This window comes from Coregonus lavaretus (genome assembly GCF_964263955.1).
Source record: "Coregonus lavaretus genome assembly, chromosome: 37".
Taxonomy (NCBI): Eukaryota; Metazoa; Chordata; class Actinopteri; order Salmoniformes; family Salmonidae; genus Coregonus; species Coregonus lavaretus.
The window spans coordinates 12,554,414-12,569,718 of record NC_140024.1 but is presented as its reverse complement, the minus strand read 5'-3'; the positions used below and the strand labels follow the sequence as shown (position 1 = coordinate 12,569,718).

At 42.4% G+C, this 15,305-nt stretch overlaps 1 protein-coding gene across 2 annotated transcripts; it reads left to right on the top strand.

Annotated features, from left to right (window-relative positions):
- Window positions 1–1,521: 1,521 nt before the first annotated feature.
- LOC311111167 (semaphorin-7A-like) lies at window positions 1,522–13,868 on the top strand. Of its 2 annotated transcripts, none has more exons than XM_084153855.1 (14): window positions 1,522–1,880; window positions 7,645–7,784; window positions 8,332–8,379; window positions 8,486–8,587; window positions 8,678–8,771; window positions 8,861–8,968; window positions 9,081–9,223; window positions 9,459–9,637; window positions 9,807–9,915; window positions 10,047–10,218; window positions 11,068–11,183; window positions 11,970–12,115; window positions 12,995–13,071; window positions 13,202–13,868. In XM_084153855.1, the coding sequence occupies exons 1-14, from the start codon at window positions 1,751–1,753 to the stop codon at window positions 13,564–13,566; spliced, it is 1,929 nt and encodes a 642-aa protein (XP_084009981.1). In that variant the 5' UTR covers window positions 1,522–1,750; the 3' UTR covers window positions 13,567–13,868. The 2 variants fall into 2 exon arrangements, with proteins under 2 accessions (XP_084009981.1, XP_084009980.1); XM_084153854.1 differs by having other exon boundaries at window positions 8,861–8,980.
- Window positions 13,869–15,305: the final 1,437 nt, after the last annotated feature.

The following is a 15,305-nucleotide window of genomic DNA, read 5'->3' as shown; positions in this document are numbered from 1 at the left end:
AATAGCTTAATTGCAAATTAAAGCTGATGATGTATCTTTTACAGGTATGTGATACCATCCTGAGTCATGCCAAAGAGAGGTTCTCCTTCACCCAGCACCTCATCAGCGCAACACTATTGCACGGAGAGTTGTTCCCACAACACAGTGTGAAGTTCCCCGATACAGCGCTTGAAACAACCGTGGAGGCGTACCCCATGTTGAACAAGGCCAAGCTCAAAACCGAACTGTCCCTCATCTATGAGAACAGTGAGTTCAAGGCTTGTAGTGGTGCAGTGCCCCTGTACCAGTTCTTCATGGAGAACAACCTTCAGAGCACTTTCACAGAGACTGCCAGCCTCCTCAAGATCCTCATCACCACACCCATGACAACTGCTGAGTCAGAAAGGTGCTTCTCTACACTGAAAAGGATCAAGACCTTCCTGAGAAACAGCATGACACAGGATCGCCTGAACGCTCTGGCCATGCTCTCCATGGAGAAGAAACTTGTCAGGGACATTCCTGACTTTAATCAAAGGGTCATTGAGAGGTTTGCCACTCAGAAGGACAGACGGGCAAAATTCCTGTACAAATAAGATGACAGACACACACACACAGAGCAGCTCTGGCCGCATGTTTCTTTGTATATAGTTGACCTTAGCATAAAAAATCCAGTTATATATGGTACTCTAGAAAGTCTTAATAGTGTCTTTGCTAATATTACTGTATATATGTTGTTTGTATCAATTAATTGTTGCAGTTCTGGAGCACATTAACAATTAGTCACATTTAGTATGATCATAAAATACTGTATGCTATTCTTCCAGTCAAAGGTTTGAGTTCATCCACTTGATATCCATTTCTATATTATACATCCTTTTATACAGTGTAAGATTTCCTATAAACTTTATAATAATTTCATGTTATTGTCCACTTTCCACTCTGTTCTGACAGCATGCCTGTTGCGTTGCCTGTTTACTACCAATGGTGAAAAGTTCACTTTAAATGCAAATGAAAGGCTTGGGTTTGTGTAATATGTTTTTGTGTAAGAATGCCTCAACTTTTTAATATTGGCATTAAATAATTACTGAATGTTTCACTGAGCACTGCTGTCCTGCAGTTTGTGTTAAAATATATCGCGATGGTTACAGGAAAAAAAAAGTATGGCAAAGCCCCACCGAGAATATTTTTCACCAGCCGCCACTGTACACCTACCTGTATCGTGCACTAAAATGACAAATGCGCTCATTATGATCCTGTGCTATGAATGTAGCCCAAACCCCCTTGGCTTTTGATGACAGCTCAGCTCATTTTCCAGTTTAAACATAATTAAGATTTGCCCTAATTAAGTTCATGTATTATATTCTGTGCACCTGGGTCGGAAGAGAGTAAGAGACTACTGTTTAGTCTATACTAGTGTAGCCTTCTCTGAATTTAGGCTACATAATATGCACATCTAGCGGGTAGGAATTCGCACCTATAGGGGCCAATAGAAGGTTCTCAAAAAGTAAAGACATCGCTTCGCATGACGGACGATACAAATCAAGTGCGTAGTCTATCAAAAATATTACTGAGCTCACTACAGAGCAATTAAGCTACTTTTAGGCTACTGTACCTGTACCTGTTTCCCCAAGTGGAAATGAAGCAGAGAGAAAGAGGCGTATCTCTGATGAAGTTGAAGAGTGAAGACTAGACTAGACGGAAGACCCGACTATATAGACCCCAACCTTGTGTTGTAGTATAGGCTAAAACAACGCGCCTACAGTTTCAAGTAATGAATTGCCGAGAGCCTCAGAGAAGCGTGAGTCCGCTCGTCCTCTATGCAGTCTTTTTAGGACAATTATTTTTTTCGCTGAATGCTTCGGACTTTACCCACAAACCGAGGGTGACATTGACAGACAAAGGTAAAGTAATCTTTTTATTTTAAATCATTAGTAAAATTATTGAATGATGACAGCAGGGGTTGAATGATTAGGCATATTAGGAGTTGATTTATATTCAATACTAAAATATCTGGAGGAAAAGTGTATTGAGTCCACAATAGCCAAAAGGACCCGACTCTCTATCACGTTCCTCTCATGATTTGGACCTGTGCTATCAAAGACCAGACTGGTCTCATAGACTATACGTAACATAGTAAAAGTAAATCCGGGATACTAAAATTAGTACGTTTTATATGTTATGTTTGGTATGGTTACATAAGACAGAAGATGACTTAAGGCAGAAAAAAATTAGGGTGGGTGGATGTGTAACGCGAATGTCTAGCAACCCAAAGGTTGCATCTTAAAATCTCATTACAGACAACTTTAGCATTTTAGCATCTTTGCAACTACTTACTACTTTTTAGCTACTTTGAAACTACTTAGCATGTTAGCTAACCCTTCCCCTAACCTTAACCCTTTTAGCTAACCCTTCCCCTAACCTTAACCCTTTAACCTAACTCCTAACCCTAACCTCTAGCCTAGTTAACGTAAGCCAGCTAGCTAACATTAGCTTTAGCCACCTAGCCACCGTTAGCTAACGTTAGCCACTACAACTTGGAATTTGTAACATATCATACGTTTTGAAATTCGTAAGAAGTTGTATATTTAGCAAATTCATAACATATTGGACAATTGCAAACTGTAGCATATTGTACGAATTGGAATTTGTAACATATCATACGAATTGAAATTCATAACATATCATACGAAATGGATGATGGAAATCCACAAATGAATACATACCATACCAAACGTAACATATTAAATGGAGTGTTGCGGAGTTACGTACAGAATAATACGAAATGCTCTGAGACCACGTTGCATAGACAGTATAGTCTCAAAGATTTGTATATCTTAACCAAGAAAGACCATAGACCTTCCTTTCAAATGGGAACAAATTAGTCATAGTGGGTAGAACAAACATGGAGGTGGGCAGAGCCAAGCACGAGCTAGCAAGATCCTATTGGCGCATTCTAGCATGGGGATGCGCATATTTCCATTAGGGAATGCCTACTCTGTGAAGTGCGCGTGTGCAATAACTCAATTTGCCTTTGCGCTCCTTCGAAACAAAGCTATTTTTTAAAACTTTGGCAAAGAGTAAAGTCTACAAAACATAGTCCACTCTGTTCGTAACATATTCTAGTTTTGGGAACAGAAAATTGTATTGAGATCAAATGTTTCATTGATGAGAAAATTAGCAGAATTTCGGCCAACATGCATATCATTCCATCTTCTCCCACTGCTTCTTTTTTTTTATGGGGGGTGGGGTAAGAAGGATTACTTTATACTTTTCCAGGTATTCCTTAAAGAGGTAGGGTTTCAAGTGTCTCGGGAAGGTGGTCAGTGACTCCACTGTCCTGGCATCGTGGGGGAGCTTGTTCCACCATTGGGGTGCCAGAGCAGCGAATAGCTTTGACTGGGCTGAGCGGGAACTGTGCTTCCGTAGAGGTAGGGGAGCTAGCAGGCCAGAGGTGGATGAACGTAGTGCCCTCGTTTGGGTGTAGGGTCTGATCAGAGCCTGAAGGTAAGGAGGTGCCGTTCCCTTCACAGCTCCGTAGGCAAGTACCATGGTCTTGTAGTAGATGCGAGCCTCAAATGGAAGCCAGTGGAGTGTGCGGAGGAGCGGGGTGACATGAGAGAACTTGGGAAGGTTGAACACCAGACGGGCTGCAGCGTTCTGGATAAGTTGTAGGGGTTTAATGGCACAGGCAGGGAGCCCAGCCAACAGCGAGTTGCAGTAATCCAGACGGGAGATGACAAGTGCCTGGATTAGGACCTGTGCCGCTTTCTGTGTAAGGTAGGGTCGTACTCTGCAAATGTTGTAGCGCATGAACCTGCAGGATCGGGTCACCGCTTTGATGTTAGCGGAGAACGACAGGGTGTTGTCCAGGGTCACGCCAAGGTTCTTTGCACTCTGGGAGGAGTACACAATGGAGTTGTCAACCGTGATGGCGAGATCATGGAGCGGGCAGTCCTTCCCCGGGAGGAAGAGCAGCTCCGTCTTGCCGAGGTTCAGCTTGAGGTAGTGATCCGACATCCACACTGGTATGTCTGCCAGACATGTAGAGATGCGATTCGCCACCTGGTTATCAGAAGGGGGAAAGGAGAAAATTAATTGTGTGTTGTCTGCGTAGCAATTATAGGAGAGAGCATGTGATGATATGACAGAGCCAAGTGACTTGGTGTATAGAGAGAATAGGAGAGGGCCTAGAACTGAGCCCTGGGGGACACCAGTGGTGGGAGCACGTGGTGCGGAGACAGATTCTCGCCACGCCACCTGGTAGGAGCGACCTGTCAGGTAGGACGCAATCCACGAGTGAGCAGCGAGCACTTGTAGGCGATGTCATGGCGACGTTGGCTAGCTAAACTCATGCGTAGAACACGTCATCGAGTCTAACGGTCATCTGCAGGCCGTCAAATCAAAGGCACTCCTTCGATATAAAGTTGTTTTTGACAGAAATTAAAATGTGTCATTTTGTCACTTTCACAAGGTTGGAGTAATAACATGTTCAACTACTTAAAGACATTTCACTTCTCTCATTGACTTCTCAAACCCCAAACCACAGCCTGGTCTTCTTGGTCTGTGTCTTCTTCTTCTTCAATGAGGTTTAACGGCAGTTGGCATCCAATTTGTTGCATTACAACTCCCTTATATTTTGCTTGAAAAATAAAATAAAATAAAGAAATACCCTACCATCTAACACTACACTCACAAATTCTAAATTATTATTAATAATTAACACCACCCTTCTCCACTATTTATATATATTCATTCCTACCTCATGCCCTCAACCTGAAATGATGGGACATCACCACTTAACACTCCCTGTAACTATTCTGATGTCAAGTCTCGCACACCCAAATACCTTTCTGCAGCTGCCACCACAACCTCAATTTTCTTCGACTTGCGTTCCATCCCTGTAGTACAATTAATAACCATTGCTATTACCGCTAAAAATCAAATCTTACTGAAACATATATCACTTGTTGGCCTATCCCTCTGTACTGTTATAAATCTACTACTCTCACCACTCCCCCCTTGAACCCTCTTCCTCTACTTTCTTCACTGCCTCAGCATATGACAACTTCTTCACTACTCTTACCCTGGAAACCTCAACCTGCTTCTCTCACACGGGACATTTCTGACCCCCAGCCCCATGGCCACCCCTACAATTAGCACATACCATTATTTTCCCCAATGATACACATTCCTTTGTTTCATGCCCTTCTACACACTTCTCACACCTTGGAACCTCCCTCCTACATACTGCTGCCACATGCCCATGTCACCTGTAACATCGTAATGTATTCGGCACATAAACTTGTACAGGATAACGTATATATATCCTAACTTCACTTTGTCAGGTAAAGACTCAACTTCAAAACTCAAAAGAACAGACAATGACTCTTCTGTTTCCCCACTCTCGCCACCCTGTTTGCGTCGCACCAAACAACGAGCATCACATCAGTTGATTCTCGTTGTCAGGCTGTCCACATTTTGGCATAGCACCGTTCCGACTCAAGGGAGAGAAATGAAAGAGAGTAGGATCCTTTTTGCGCTTCTCCAAAAGTACAAGAACATGAAACATATTTCTTACCTTTGTCATTAGAACAAAAACAATTCATACTCATACAAGCCTACATTAATACTGAGCTTGAACATTTAACTTGGAATGTAGGCCTATAATAATATGGGAATCTGCTATGCTACGGTAAAGATAGAAGGATAAACTCATCTGGCACAACATGAAACATTAACTCTATTCAAATTCAGTCACTGGTTACCTTCTTTTATTTAACTCTGACAATATCAGTATACACTGTGTGTACAAAACATTAGGAATACCTGCTCTTTCCATGACATAGATTGACCAGGTGAAAGCTATGATCCCTTATTGATGTCACTTGTTAAATCCACTTCAATCAGTGTAGATGAAGGGGAGGAGACAGGTTAAAGAAGGAATTTTAAGCATTGAGACAATTGAGACATGGATTGTGTATGTGTGCCATTCAGAGGGTGAATGGGCAAGAAAAATATGTATGTGTCTTTAAACGGGGTATGGTAGTAGATGCCAGGCGCACCGGTTTGTGTCAAGAACTGCAATGCTGCTTGGTTTTTCACAATCAACAGTTTCCTGTGTGTATCATAAATGGTCCACCACCCAAAGGACATCCAGCCAACTTGACACAACTGTGGGAAGCATTGGCGTCAACATGGGCCAGCATCCCTGTGGAACACTTTCGACAGCTTGTAGAGTCCATGCCCTGGCGAATTGAGGCTGTTCTGAGGGCAAAGGGGGGTGCAACTCAATATTAGGAAGGTGTTCCTAGTATTTTGTACACTCAGTGTTCACTACATGACCAAAGGTATGTGGACACCTGCTCGTCGAACATCTCATTCCGAAATCATGGGCATTAATTTGGAGTTAGTCCCTGCTTTGCTGCTCCAGTCCTCTGGGAAGGCTTTCCACAAGATGTTGGAACATTGTTGCGGGGACTGGCTCGCAGTCGGCTTTCCAATTCATCCCAAAAGTGTTAGATGGGGTTGAGGTCAGGGCTCTGTGCAGGCCAGTCAAGTTCTTCCACACCGATCTCGACAAACCATTTATGTATGGACCTCGCTTTGTGCACGGGGGCATTGTCATGTTGAAACAAGAAAGGGCCTTCCCCAAACTGTTGCCACAAAGTTGGAACCACAGAATCATCTAGAATGTCATTGTATGCTGTAGCGTTAAGAATTCCTTTCACTGGAACTAAGGGGCCTAGCCCGAACCATGAAAAACATCCCCAGACCATTATTCCTCCTCCACCAAACTTTACAGTTGGCACTATGCATTCGGGCAGGTAGTGTTCTCCTGGCATCCGCTAAACCCAGATTTTTCCGTCGGACTGCCAGATGGTGAAGCGTGATTCATCACTCCAGAGAACACGTTTCCACTGCTCCAGAGTCCATTGGCGGCGAGCTTTACACCACTCCAGCCGACGCTTGGCATTGCGCATGGTGATCTTAGGCTTGTGTGCGGCATCTCGGCCATGGAAACCCATTTCATGAAGCTCCCAATGTTCTTGGGCTGACGTTGCTTCCAGAGGCAGTTTGGAACTTGGTAGTGAGTGTTGCAACCGAGGACAGACCATTTTTATGCGCTACGTGCCTCGGCACTCGGCGGTCCCGTTCTGTGAGCTTGTGTGGCCTAGCACTTCACGGCTGAGCCGTTGTTGCTCCTAGATGTTTCCACTTCACAATAACAACACTTACAGTTGACCGGGGCAGCTCTAGCAGGGCAGAAATTTGACAAACTGACTTGTTGGAAAGGTGGCATCCTATGACAGTGCCACGTTGAAAGTCACTGAGTTCTTCAGAAAGGCCATTCTACTGCCAATGTTTGTCTATGGAGATTTTATGGCTGTGTGCTCGGTTTTATACACCCGGTGTGGCTGAAATAGACGAATCCACTAATTTAAAGGGGTGTCCATATCCTTTTGTATATATAGTGTATGTGGCCCATGAGGGATTCAAACCCACAATCCAGGTGTTGCCTGTACCTTGCTTCTAAACCCACAGCCAATGGAATCATGGTTTCCAAGAAGTCTTCCTAGTTCCAGAAGTTCCAGAGTGTAATTTCAATGAACACATATCCAGTCCAGTCATATGTTTACTTAATGATTTATATCTCTGTGTCCTCAGATGTGAGCTTTCTAAGAATCCATCTGTCTGGGAATAACAACCATATAGAGCTCCTGCAGGGCCCTCAAGACAACATAGTATACGCTGCAGGCCCTAGAAACATGTTCCAGACAAACTTCCACAGTTTGACCTCTATAAAGGTTGTATGACTGAGTTACTTGTGTATTGTGTTGCTTTATATTGATTTAGCTCTATTCAGGTCGTGCTCTAAGTAGGATTGTCCAATTCAGTTGCTGTAATGTAATTGATGGTAATAACAGAGGGAGGGTTATTGATATTGTTACAGTAAATATTTAGCTAAACAGTCCTTCCCCTCTTACATACTGTAGACTAGATTATGTTGAAATGGATGTATTGAACATTGTACTCTACATGTACAGATGTAGGATCTTAATTTGATCACTCTTATGTTACTGAGAATTTCACTGCACATCAGGAAATGCAAACTTGTAGTATATTCAAGGTTTAAAAAGGGTTTTAAAGTTAGTAATTTCCACTTTAAAATATCACATTATTTGCCCTAACGAAAAATGTATCAACGCCTTCAAAAAATTTCCATTAATTATAATCCACCTAATAATTCACATGTCCTGTTGCTGCATGAGTATTTTCCTGCTGTATTAAACTGGCTCAAATTAAGATCCTACATCTGTACCTGTACAATATTTTTAATGATTGCCTTTGCAGAGTCCTGTGTTTGGAGAGGGATGTAGAAGTAATGATCCCGCAACACCAGTGAGTATCTGAGAGGATGTTGGTTTTATAGTACAGTTCATTACTAAAGTTGCACATAGAATAATTTACATACAACGATGTAACACAGTTCTGTTTTGTACTTCAGGACTGTCACTATAACATCACTGTTTTACACAAGACTAAAGATCCAAACCAACTGTTCCTGTGTGGAACCAATGGACAACAACAGACATTGTGCTGTTACATGGTATGGGACATACTTTTCATTATATAAGTATACATTACTTCTGATACTTTTTTGCCATTGGCGTGTTGACACAAAACTATTCCACTGCAGAACCCATCAGACGACCCGTTTAATTGCACTCGATCCAAGGGCATCAAAAACATTAATCAACACATAAATGAAAGCGAGCCATCGCTCCTCATTGGTGAGGAAAATGTCTCATTGGAAAACATGACTCTATAATATGACCTAATGTTCATGACTGGTTATTGAGCTAATGTGTTGTGTCTCCAGGTTCTGCTGAAGTAGAGGAATTCTACACCACTCACTCAGGCAAAGACGGTTCCGTGGGGATCCACAGGTTTGGGAAGAACAGACTATGGACAGAAAAAAGTGGAACAGGTATGGATCAGGGTGAGAGAACAAGGCGTGGCCTGACATTGTTTTGTTTAGTACTGTATATCTGATCAGACTGTCCATTGAATGTAATTATTTCTCCTGTTCTTTTCCTTAGAACAGAGATATGTGAGTTTGGTGGCTAGCGGGCAGAGAGAGGATCGTCTGCAGGACAGACTATACGCCTTCTACATAGAGAAGAACCGAGACCTGAGTTTAGACTCTGATCTCTGGGTTCCCCGGGTTGCTCAAGTCTGCATGGTAAGCACTACAAACATGAATGTAGAACATGAATCATGCCTGCACTGTATGTAATCACCAGTGCTGCAGTTTAGTTCAGAAAATATTTGTAGATCTTTCATATGTGGCACCACTCCATTTCTGCCCATTTAAGCCCTTAATTAAGACTATTTTCATTGGGGGGCTCCTTTAAGTGGTGTGTGCACTTGCCCACTGTGATTATCTTAGCATGTCCGTGGTTGGATGTGTGTTCCAGGCCGATCTTGGAGGACCTAAGTCCTATCTGCAGTTCAGGTGGACCTCCAAGTTGAGTACCAGGCTCTTCTGTGGAGACCATGACAGCAGGCTGTACTTCACCCAGCTAGTGGACGTGAACACTGTTCTGGGAGACAGGTGGCAGGATACCAGGGTCTACGCACTCTTCAGGAATGGCTGGTAGGACGACATGCTGTAGATAGATCATAATGGACCTTAGTAACATACACAAATCAGCAATAACAACATAACAGGCGCTTCACTGAAAGCAGATGTTGTGAAACATTGTGAAAGAGATCTTTAGTAAGGGGTATAGTTGAAACTTGCTGAGCTCTGTGTCTATCCCTAGGGGTATGAGTGCTGTATGTGTCTACACCATAGCAGATATTGACCGCATCTTTAAAACTTCCAACTTCAAGGGACACACAGGGCCCGTTACAAACCCACGACCTGGGGAGGTATGCTCAACAATATACTCAACTTTCTAGTCAGCTCTACTCCTTTCCTCTGTATGTCTACAATATTGGACTGTATTCTGTGTATATCTTTGTATGTTGAAGTATACATAAAAGTGTCCATCCTCTTGTAGTGTGTTAAAGACAGCACTAAACTCCCCATAGAAGTCCTGAAGATGGTGGACAAGCGTTCAGAGATGGAGGAGTGGGTCACCAGTGGGCCTCTCCTGGTCACTCACCGCCATTACCACCACATCCGCATGGATAGAGTCCAAGGCAAATGGAATGTCCTGTTTCTGTCTCTAGGTGAGAAGTTTTGATCTCTAGATGATGAATCACAAATGATCAGTCTGAAAGGAATGACGGGAAACCTTAGCCTTCGGAGATGTTTGGAGACCTTTAACATACACCTCTTATGACCCTGCAGCAAGTGATGATAGGGAGCTGTATCGTGTTTATGTACAGTAGGAATGTGGATGAGATGAGAAAGTTTCCATCTTATAATCACACCAGTTTCAAGAGACAGAGGCTTTCAGAAGGTTGAAATACTATTGACCATTCATGGTACTAGAGGGTGTAAAATGACACTTTCTTTCACGCTGACTGACTGACACTGATCTTTTGTAAGGTGTAAAAAAAAGGCCTGTCTGAACAGTTTATTTTGAACTTTAAAAAAGAGAAGTAACTAAGTGGAAGTATAGTCTTATCACACTGTGCTAGGAAACCAGAGTTCCCATCATTGCACTCAAATTGGCACACAGAGACTTAACCCTAACTTGAGATTCACGCCTGCACAACAGTTTGTAGGGTGTGCTTAGTGTCAGAGAAGTACAACCCGGACATGAGACTGATGAATGTAATTGAAGTACAGTATCAGAAGCATTACTGTAGCAATAGTCATAGATACTCATAGATATGTATCCTCAGGGTGAGTCTATGCCCCACCATGCATCTGTACTGTGAGTGGTGTAATATATGACTGGAGGATGTCTCAACGTTATGATGAAACATTTAAATGACTGTTGACATTTCTTATCCACACCTTTTTTTTGTAATGTTTGACTCTCACTCATATCCTCAATGATCGGTGACTGCTGTTTGACAATGGCTGTGTGTGTGTGTGTGTGTGTGTGTGTGTGTGTGTGTCTACACTAGAGAATGGAGGGATTCATAAGGTTCTGGAGAGGGATGGTCAGGCCTTCGTCATCGCTGAGTTACAACCTTTTAACTACAGGGCACACGTCCTCAGTATGATGTTACACTCCTCAACGGTGAGTCAAGGAACACAGCCCACACAGAAACCTCCCCATTGAGATCCAACAGTGGTAGCAATGTAGTAATAAAACATGGAGTGGAATAGACAATAGTCAAAGAGATCCCTTTCATACCATGTTTTAACATGTGGATCAGTTATTTGATCATGGCTGAACGTTTGATGATTCAACTACAGATGTTGTTGTCCTTTAAAATGCATTCCATCTGCATATCATTTGACGGCATTGTGGATTTAGTTTAATAATAAGTATTGGCCACAGGTTTGAAATTGCATGCCTCATTCAAATACACAGAATGTTGTAGGCTGTTACATTATATCCATCTCCAATGCGCCCACATCGGAAGGTGGTTTCCAAAATCTGACCACACTTTGTCCCAGAGGTCTGAACGGGAGGAGAGAGATAATAGACATGAACAACTGCAACCATAACACCTATATTTATATCTCTATAATAATATTGTAGAAGAAGTGGTGTTCTAATTGTAAGCCAGTAACTTTCTTCTGCAGTCAACAGTCATTGTTCCAGTATTCCCTACAATATTAGAATAAAGGGTTCCAATAGGGTTCTTCGGCTGTCCCCATAGGAGAACCCTTTTTGGTTCCACATAGAACTCTTTTGGGTTCCATGTAGAACTCTCTGTGTAAAGGGTTCTACATGAAACTCAAATGGGTTCTACCTGGAACCAAAAAGGGTTCTTCAAGGGGTTCTTCTATTAGGTTCTAGATAGCACCTTTTTTTCTAAAAGTGTACTTGTAATGTTCTTGTGGTGTTGTGTTCCAGGCAAAGCTGTATGTGGCCTCCAGCAAAGAGCTGGTTCAGATTGACCTGGGCAGCTGTGTTCAGTATGGAGCCCAGTGTGAAGACTGTGTCTTGGCCAGAGACCCTTACTGTGGCTGGGACGGCCATCGCTGCACCACAGCTACAAAGTAAGACCAAGCACAGCCTGCTTTCAGCTTATAGCATCCGCTGTATAGATATTTAATGGTAATGATTTGTGGTTAATGGTTATCAACATATTGGTTTCCTCTCTGTGGTTTCCTGTGAGCCTTATACAGTTTTGTAACACTTCATAGTGTTTGTCAAAAATGCAAATATAGAGTGGTGCATTAGTTTGGCCATTATGCTAGACCTTATTTTCCATCAGTTCAGCTCAACATGGCCAGAGGTAGTTTTTCCAGAATGATGTATACACACATGGCCCTTGTTCAAACAAATGTGGTGTCAGATGAGGCCATGAAAACAAACAAAATATACTTCATTTGATTAAGGGCGGCAGGTAGCTTAGTGGTTAAGAGCGTTGTGCCAGTAACCGAAAGGTCGCTGGTTCTAATCCCCGAGCCGACTAGGTGAAAAATCTGTCGATGTGCCCTTGAGCAAGGCACTTAACCCTAATTGCTCCTGTAAGTCGCTCTGGATAAGAGCGTCTGCTAAATGACTAATTATAATTATTATAATTATTAAACGTGACATACTTACAAGTATGTCTGCAGTGTGTCAGAGGAAAATGTTAGTTCTCACTTCCTCACTCTGATCCCCACCTGCTGTTAAAAAGTATACTACACTTCCTCCTCTACACTCCCCCCAAACATGCACACACGCTACACACACACGATACTACACACCACCTTGTCGTGTAGTCAAATGCTCTATGCTCCGTTGGTGTGATACTATGTGGTTTCAGTACAGCTCCTCTGTTTCAAAGAACTATCTCTCTGCCAACCACAAGGTAGATACCCTACTGTACAATAAACCGGTACATTTGCTGGTTGAGACTCCTTGACTCATATATTCTTGTCTTTTTACAGTGATACAATTCAGGATGTGGAGAATGGGAACCATCAGGTATGCAGCAACATATCCAGAGGATTTACTGCAAGTAAAGGTGTGTAGTGTGTTACAGCCATCCTTGTATAAATACAAACCCCTTATTATGACCAAGTACTATAATAAAGGATGGATACCATCCACAATGGTTAGCTATGGAAGTCTAAAAAGCAATGTTTTGCTCTTAGATTACTTTCCAGGGTCATCAGTTGGCGCTGAAGATGGAATCAGAGTCCCTCTATCTTCAAAGTACTTCCTCCATTGCCCAACCTTGTCCAGCCACGCTGAGTACAGCTGGAGGCACCATGGCAACACCACAGCAACGCCGTGCATCTCCACAAAGTCAGAGGACCAGTGTCTCCTGCTAATAGAGAGCATGGGCCCTGAGCAGCAGGGAACATACAGCTGTGTGTCTGAGGAGAGGGGCTACCGCAGGACCCTGGTGCAGTACCAGTTACAGCTGGACAGGGGGGTCACAGGCCTGGCCTCTCACCACCTACCCTTTCCTGGTCTGGGTCTGGTACTACTACTGGTCCTGACTTTGCTCTGCTAGCATCAGCTCTATGGACTATCACCCCAGCCCTATGACCGAGCTGACTTGACTTGGACATGCCTGTCAAAAAACAGAACGCTGTAGAAGTTAAAGCAACTGCACTTGTGTTGAGTTAAGGATTTATCTGGAGGAATTGGCCTCATGTGTTTAATTATCGTGCTATGTTTTCTAATATGAAACTTTGCAGGAGTTTGAAATATTTTATGTGACAATCTGAATGTTCAGTATATTGCAAAAACAGACAAATACTTTTTTAATTTAATGTTACATTTTAGAAATATATATTTTTTACTTAACTTTTAAGTTTCTTGCTAACAGCATTATAGTTGTAAATATATATATATATATATATATTTTTTTTTTTTTTTTTGATGTATTACTTATTTATATGTATTATTAAATGATTAATATATAATTAGAGTGAGCTACAAAGGTATTGGGAGAGTGACACATGTTTTGTTGTTTGTACTCCAGGAAATGATACAATGATTATGAGGTTAAAGTGCAAGGGGACGGGGGACAGGGGATGGGGGGACGGGAGACGGGGGGACGGGGGACGGGGGGACGGGGGACGGGGGGACGGGAGACGGGGGACGGGGGGACGGGAGACAGGGGGCGGGGGACGGGGGACGGGGGGATGGGGGACGGGAGACGGGGGACGGGGGACGGGGGGACGGGGGACGGGGGGATGGGGACGAGGCTGGCTGGCTATGATATTTGTGCGTCTGTAACTTTCTCACTCATCATTATTCACGATTCATTCAGGACTATCTGTAATCATCGTAGAATCAACATGAATGTAGAAGTGTTTAGATACATATTCTTATGTACAATAAAAGTGACTCCAATATCCAAAGTGATGGAGTACAGAGCCAAAACAACAAAAAAGCCCAAGCTGTAATGATATCTCTAGGGAAAGATAGTGTTTGTTTTTTTAAATTATTTGCCCCCTTTCTGATTTTCTCTATTTTTTGCATATTTTTTATACTGAATGTTATCAGATCTTCAACCAAAACCTAATATTAGATAAAGGGAACCTGAGTTTATAAATAACAAAAACAATGTATACTTATTTAATTTAATTAACAAAGGTATGCAACACCCAATTCCCCTGTGTGAAAAAGTAATCAGTCTCTCACATCGCTGTGGAGGAATTTTGGCCCAATCTTGCATGCAGAACTGCTTTAACTCAGCGACATATGTGGGTTTTCAAGCATGAACTGCTCATTTCAAGTCCTGCCACAACATCGCAATTATTTTTCACACAGGGGCATTGGGTGTTGCATTACTTTGTTTATTAAATAAGTATGTAATTGTTGTTATTTGTTCACTCAGGTATATTAATAATATTAGGTTTTGGTTGAAGATCTGATAACATTCAGTATAAAAAATATGCAAAAGTAGAGAGAATTTGAAAGGGGGCAAATACTTTTTCACGGCACTGTATCTGTGCTATCCACACTGCTGACTTAATGCTTAGATCTCTGTGGTGTAACAGATGGAAAGGTTTGAGTTGAGTTGGAGTAAGTGTGAACATGAGTCAGACATTGAGGAGTGAAAGATGAGTGTTATTATAGGCTACCCCAACTTTTTCTGTTTCCTATTTCTATCATGCTAAATATTAGCCACTATCAGTATCGACCACCAGTAGGCCTAATAACTTACAATTTACTGTTAGTTCCCTTCAGTTGGTATAGCCTACATTAATTTAATTACATTGTTTTGTTTACCTTCATTTG

Bases quoted from the DNA above. Each gene is read 5' to 3' on its own strand.
- LOC311111167 (XM_084153854.1), top strand. From the start codon at position 1,751: ATGAATTGCCGAGAGCCTCAGAGAAGCGTGAGTCCGCTCGTCCTCTAT. The intron at 8,981-9,080 runs GTGAGAGAACAA...TCTTTTCCTTAG, and splicing joins TGGAACAGGTATGGATCAGG to AACAGAGATATGTGAGTTTG. The intron at 9,638-9,806 runs GTAGGACGACAT...GTCTATCCCTAG, and splicing joins GCACTCTTCAGGAATGGCTG to GGGTATGAGTGCTGTATGTG.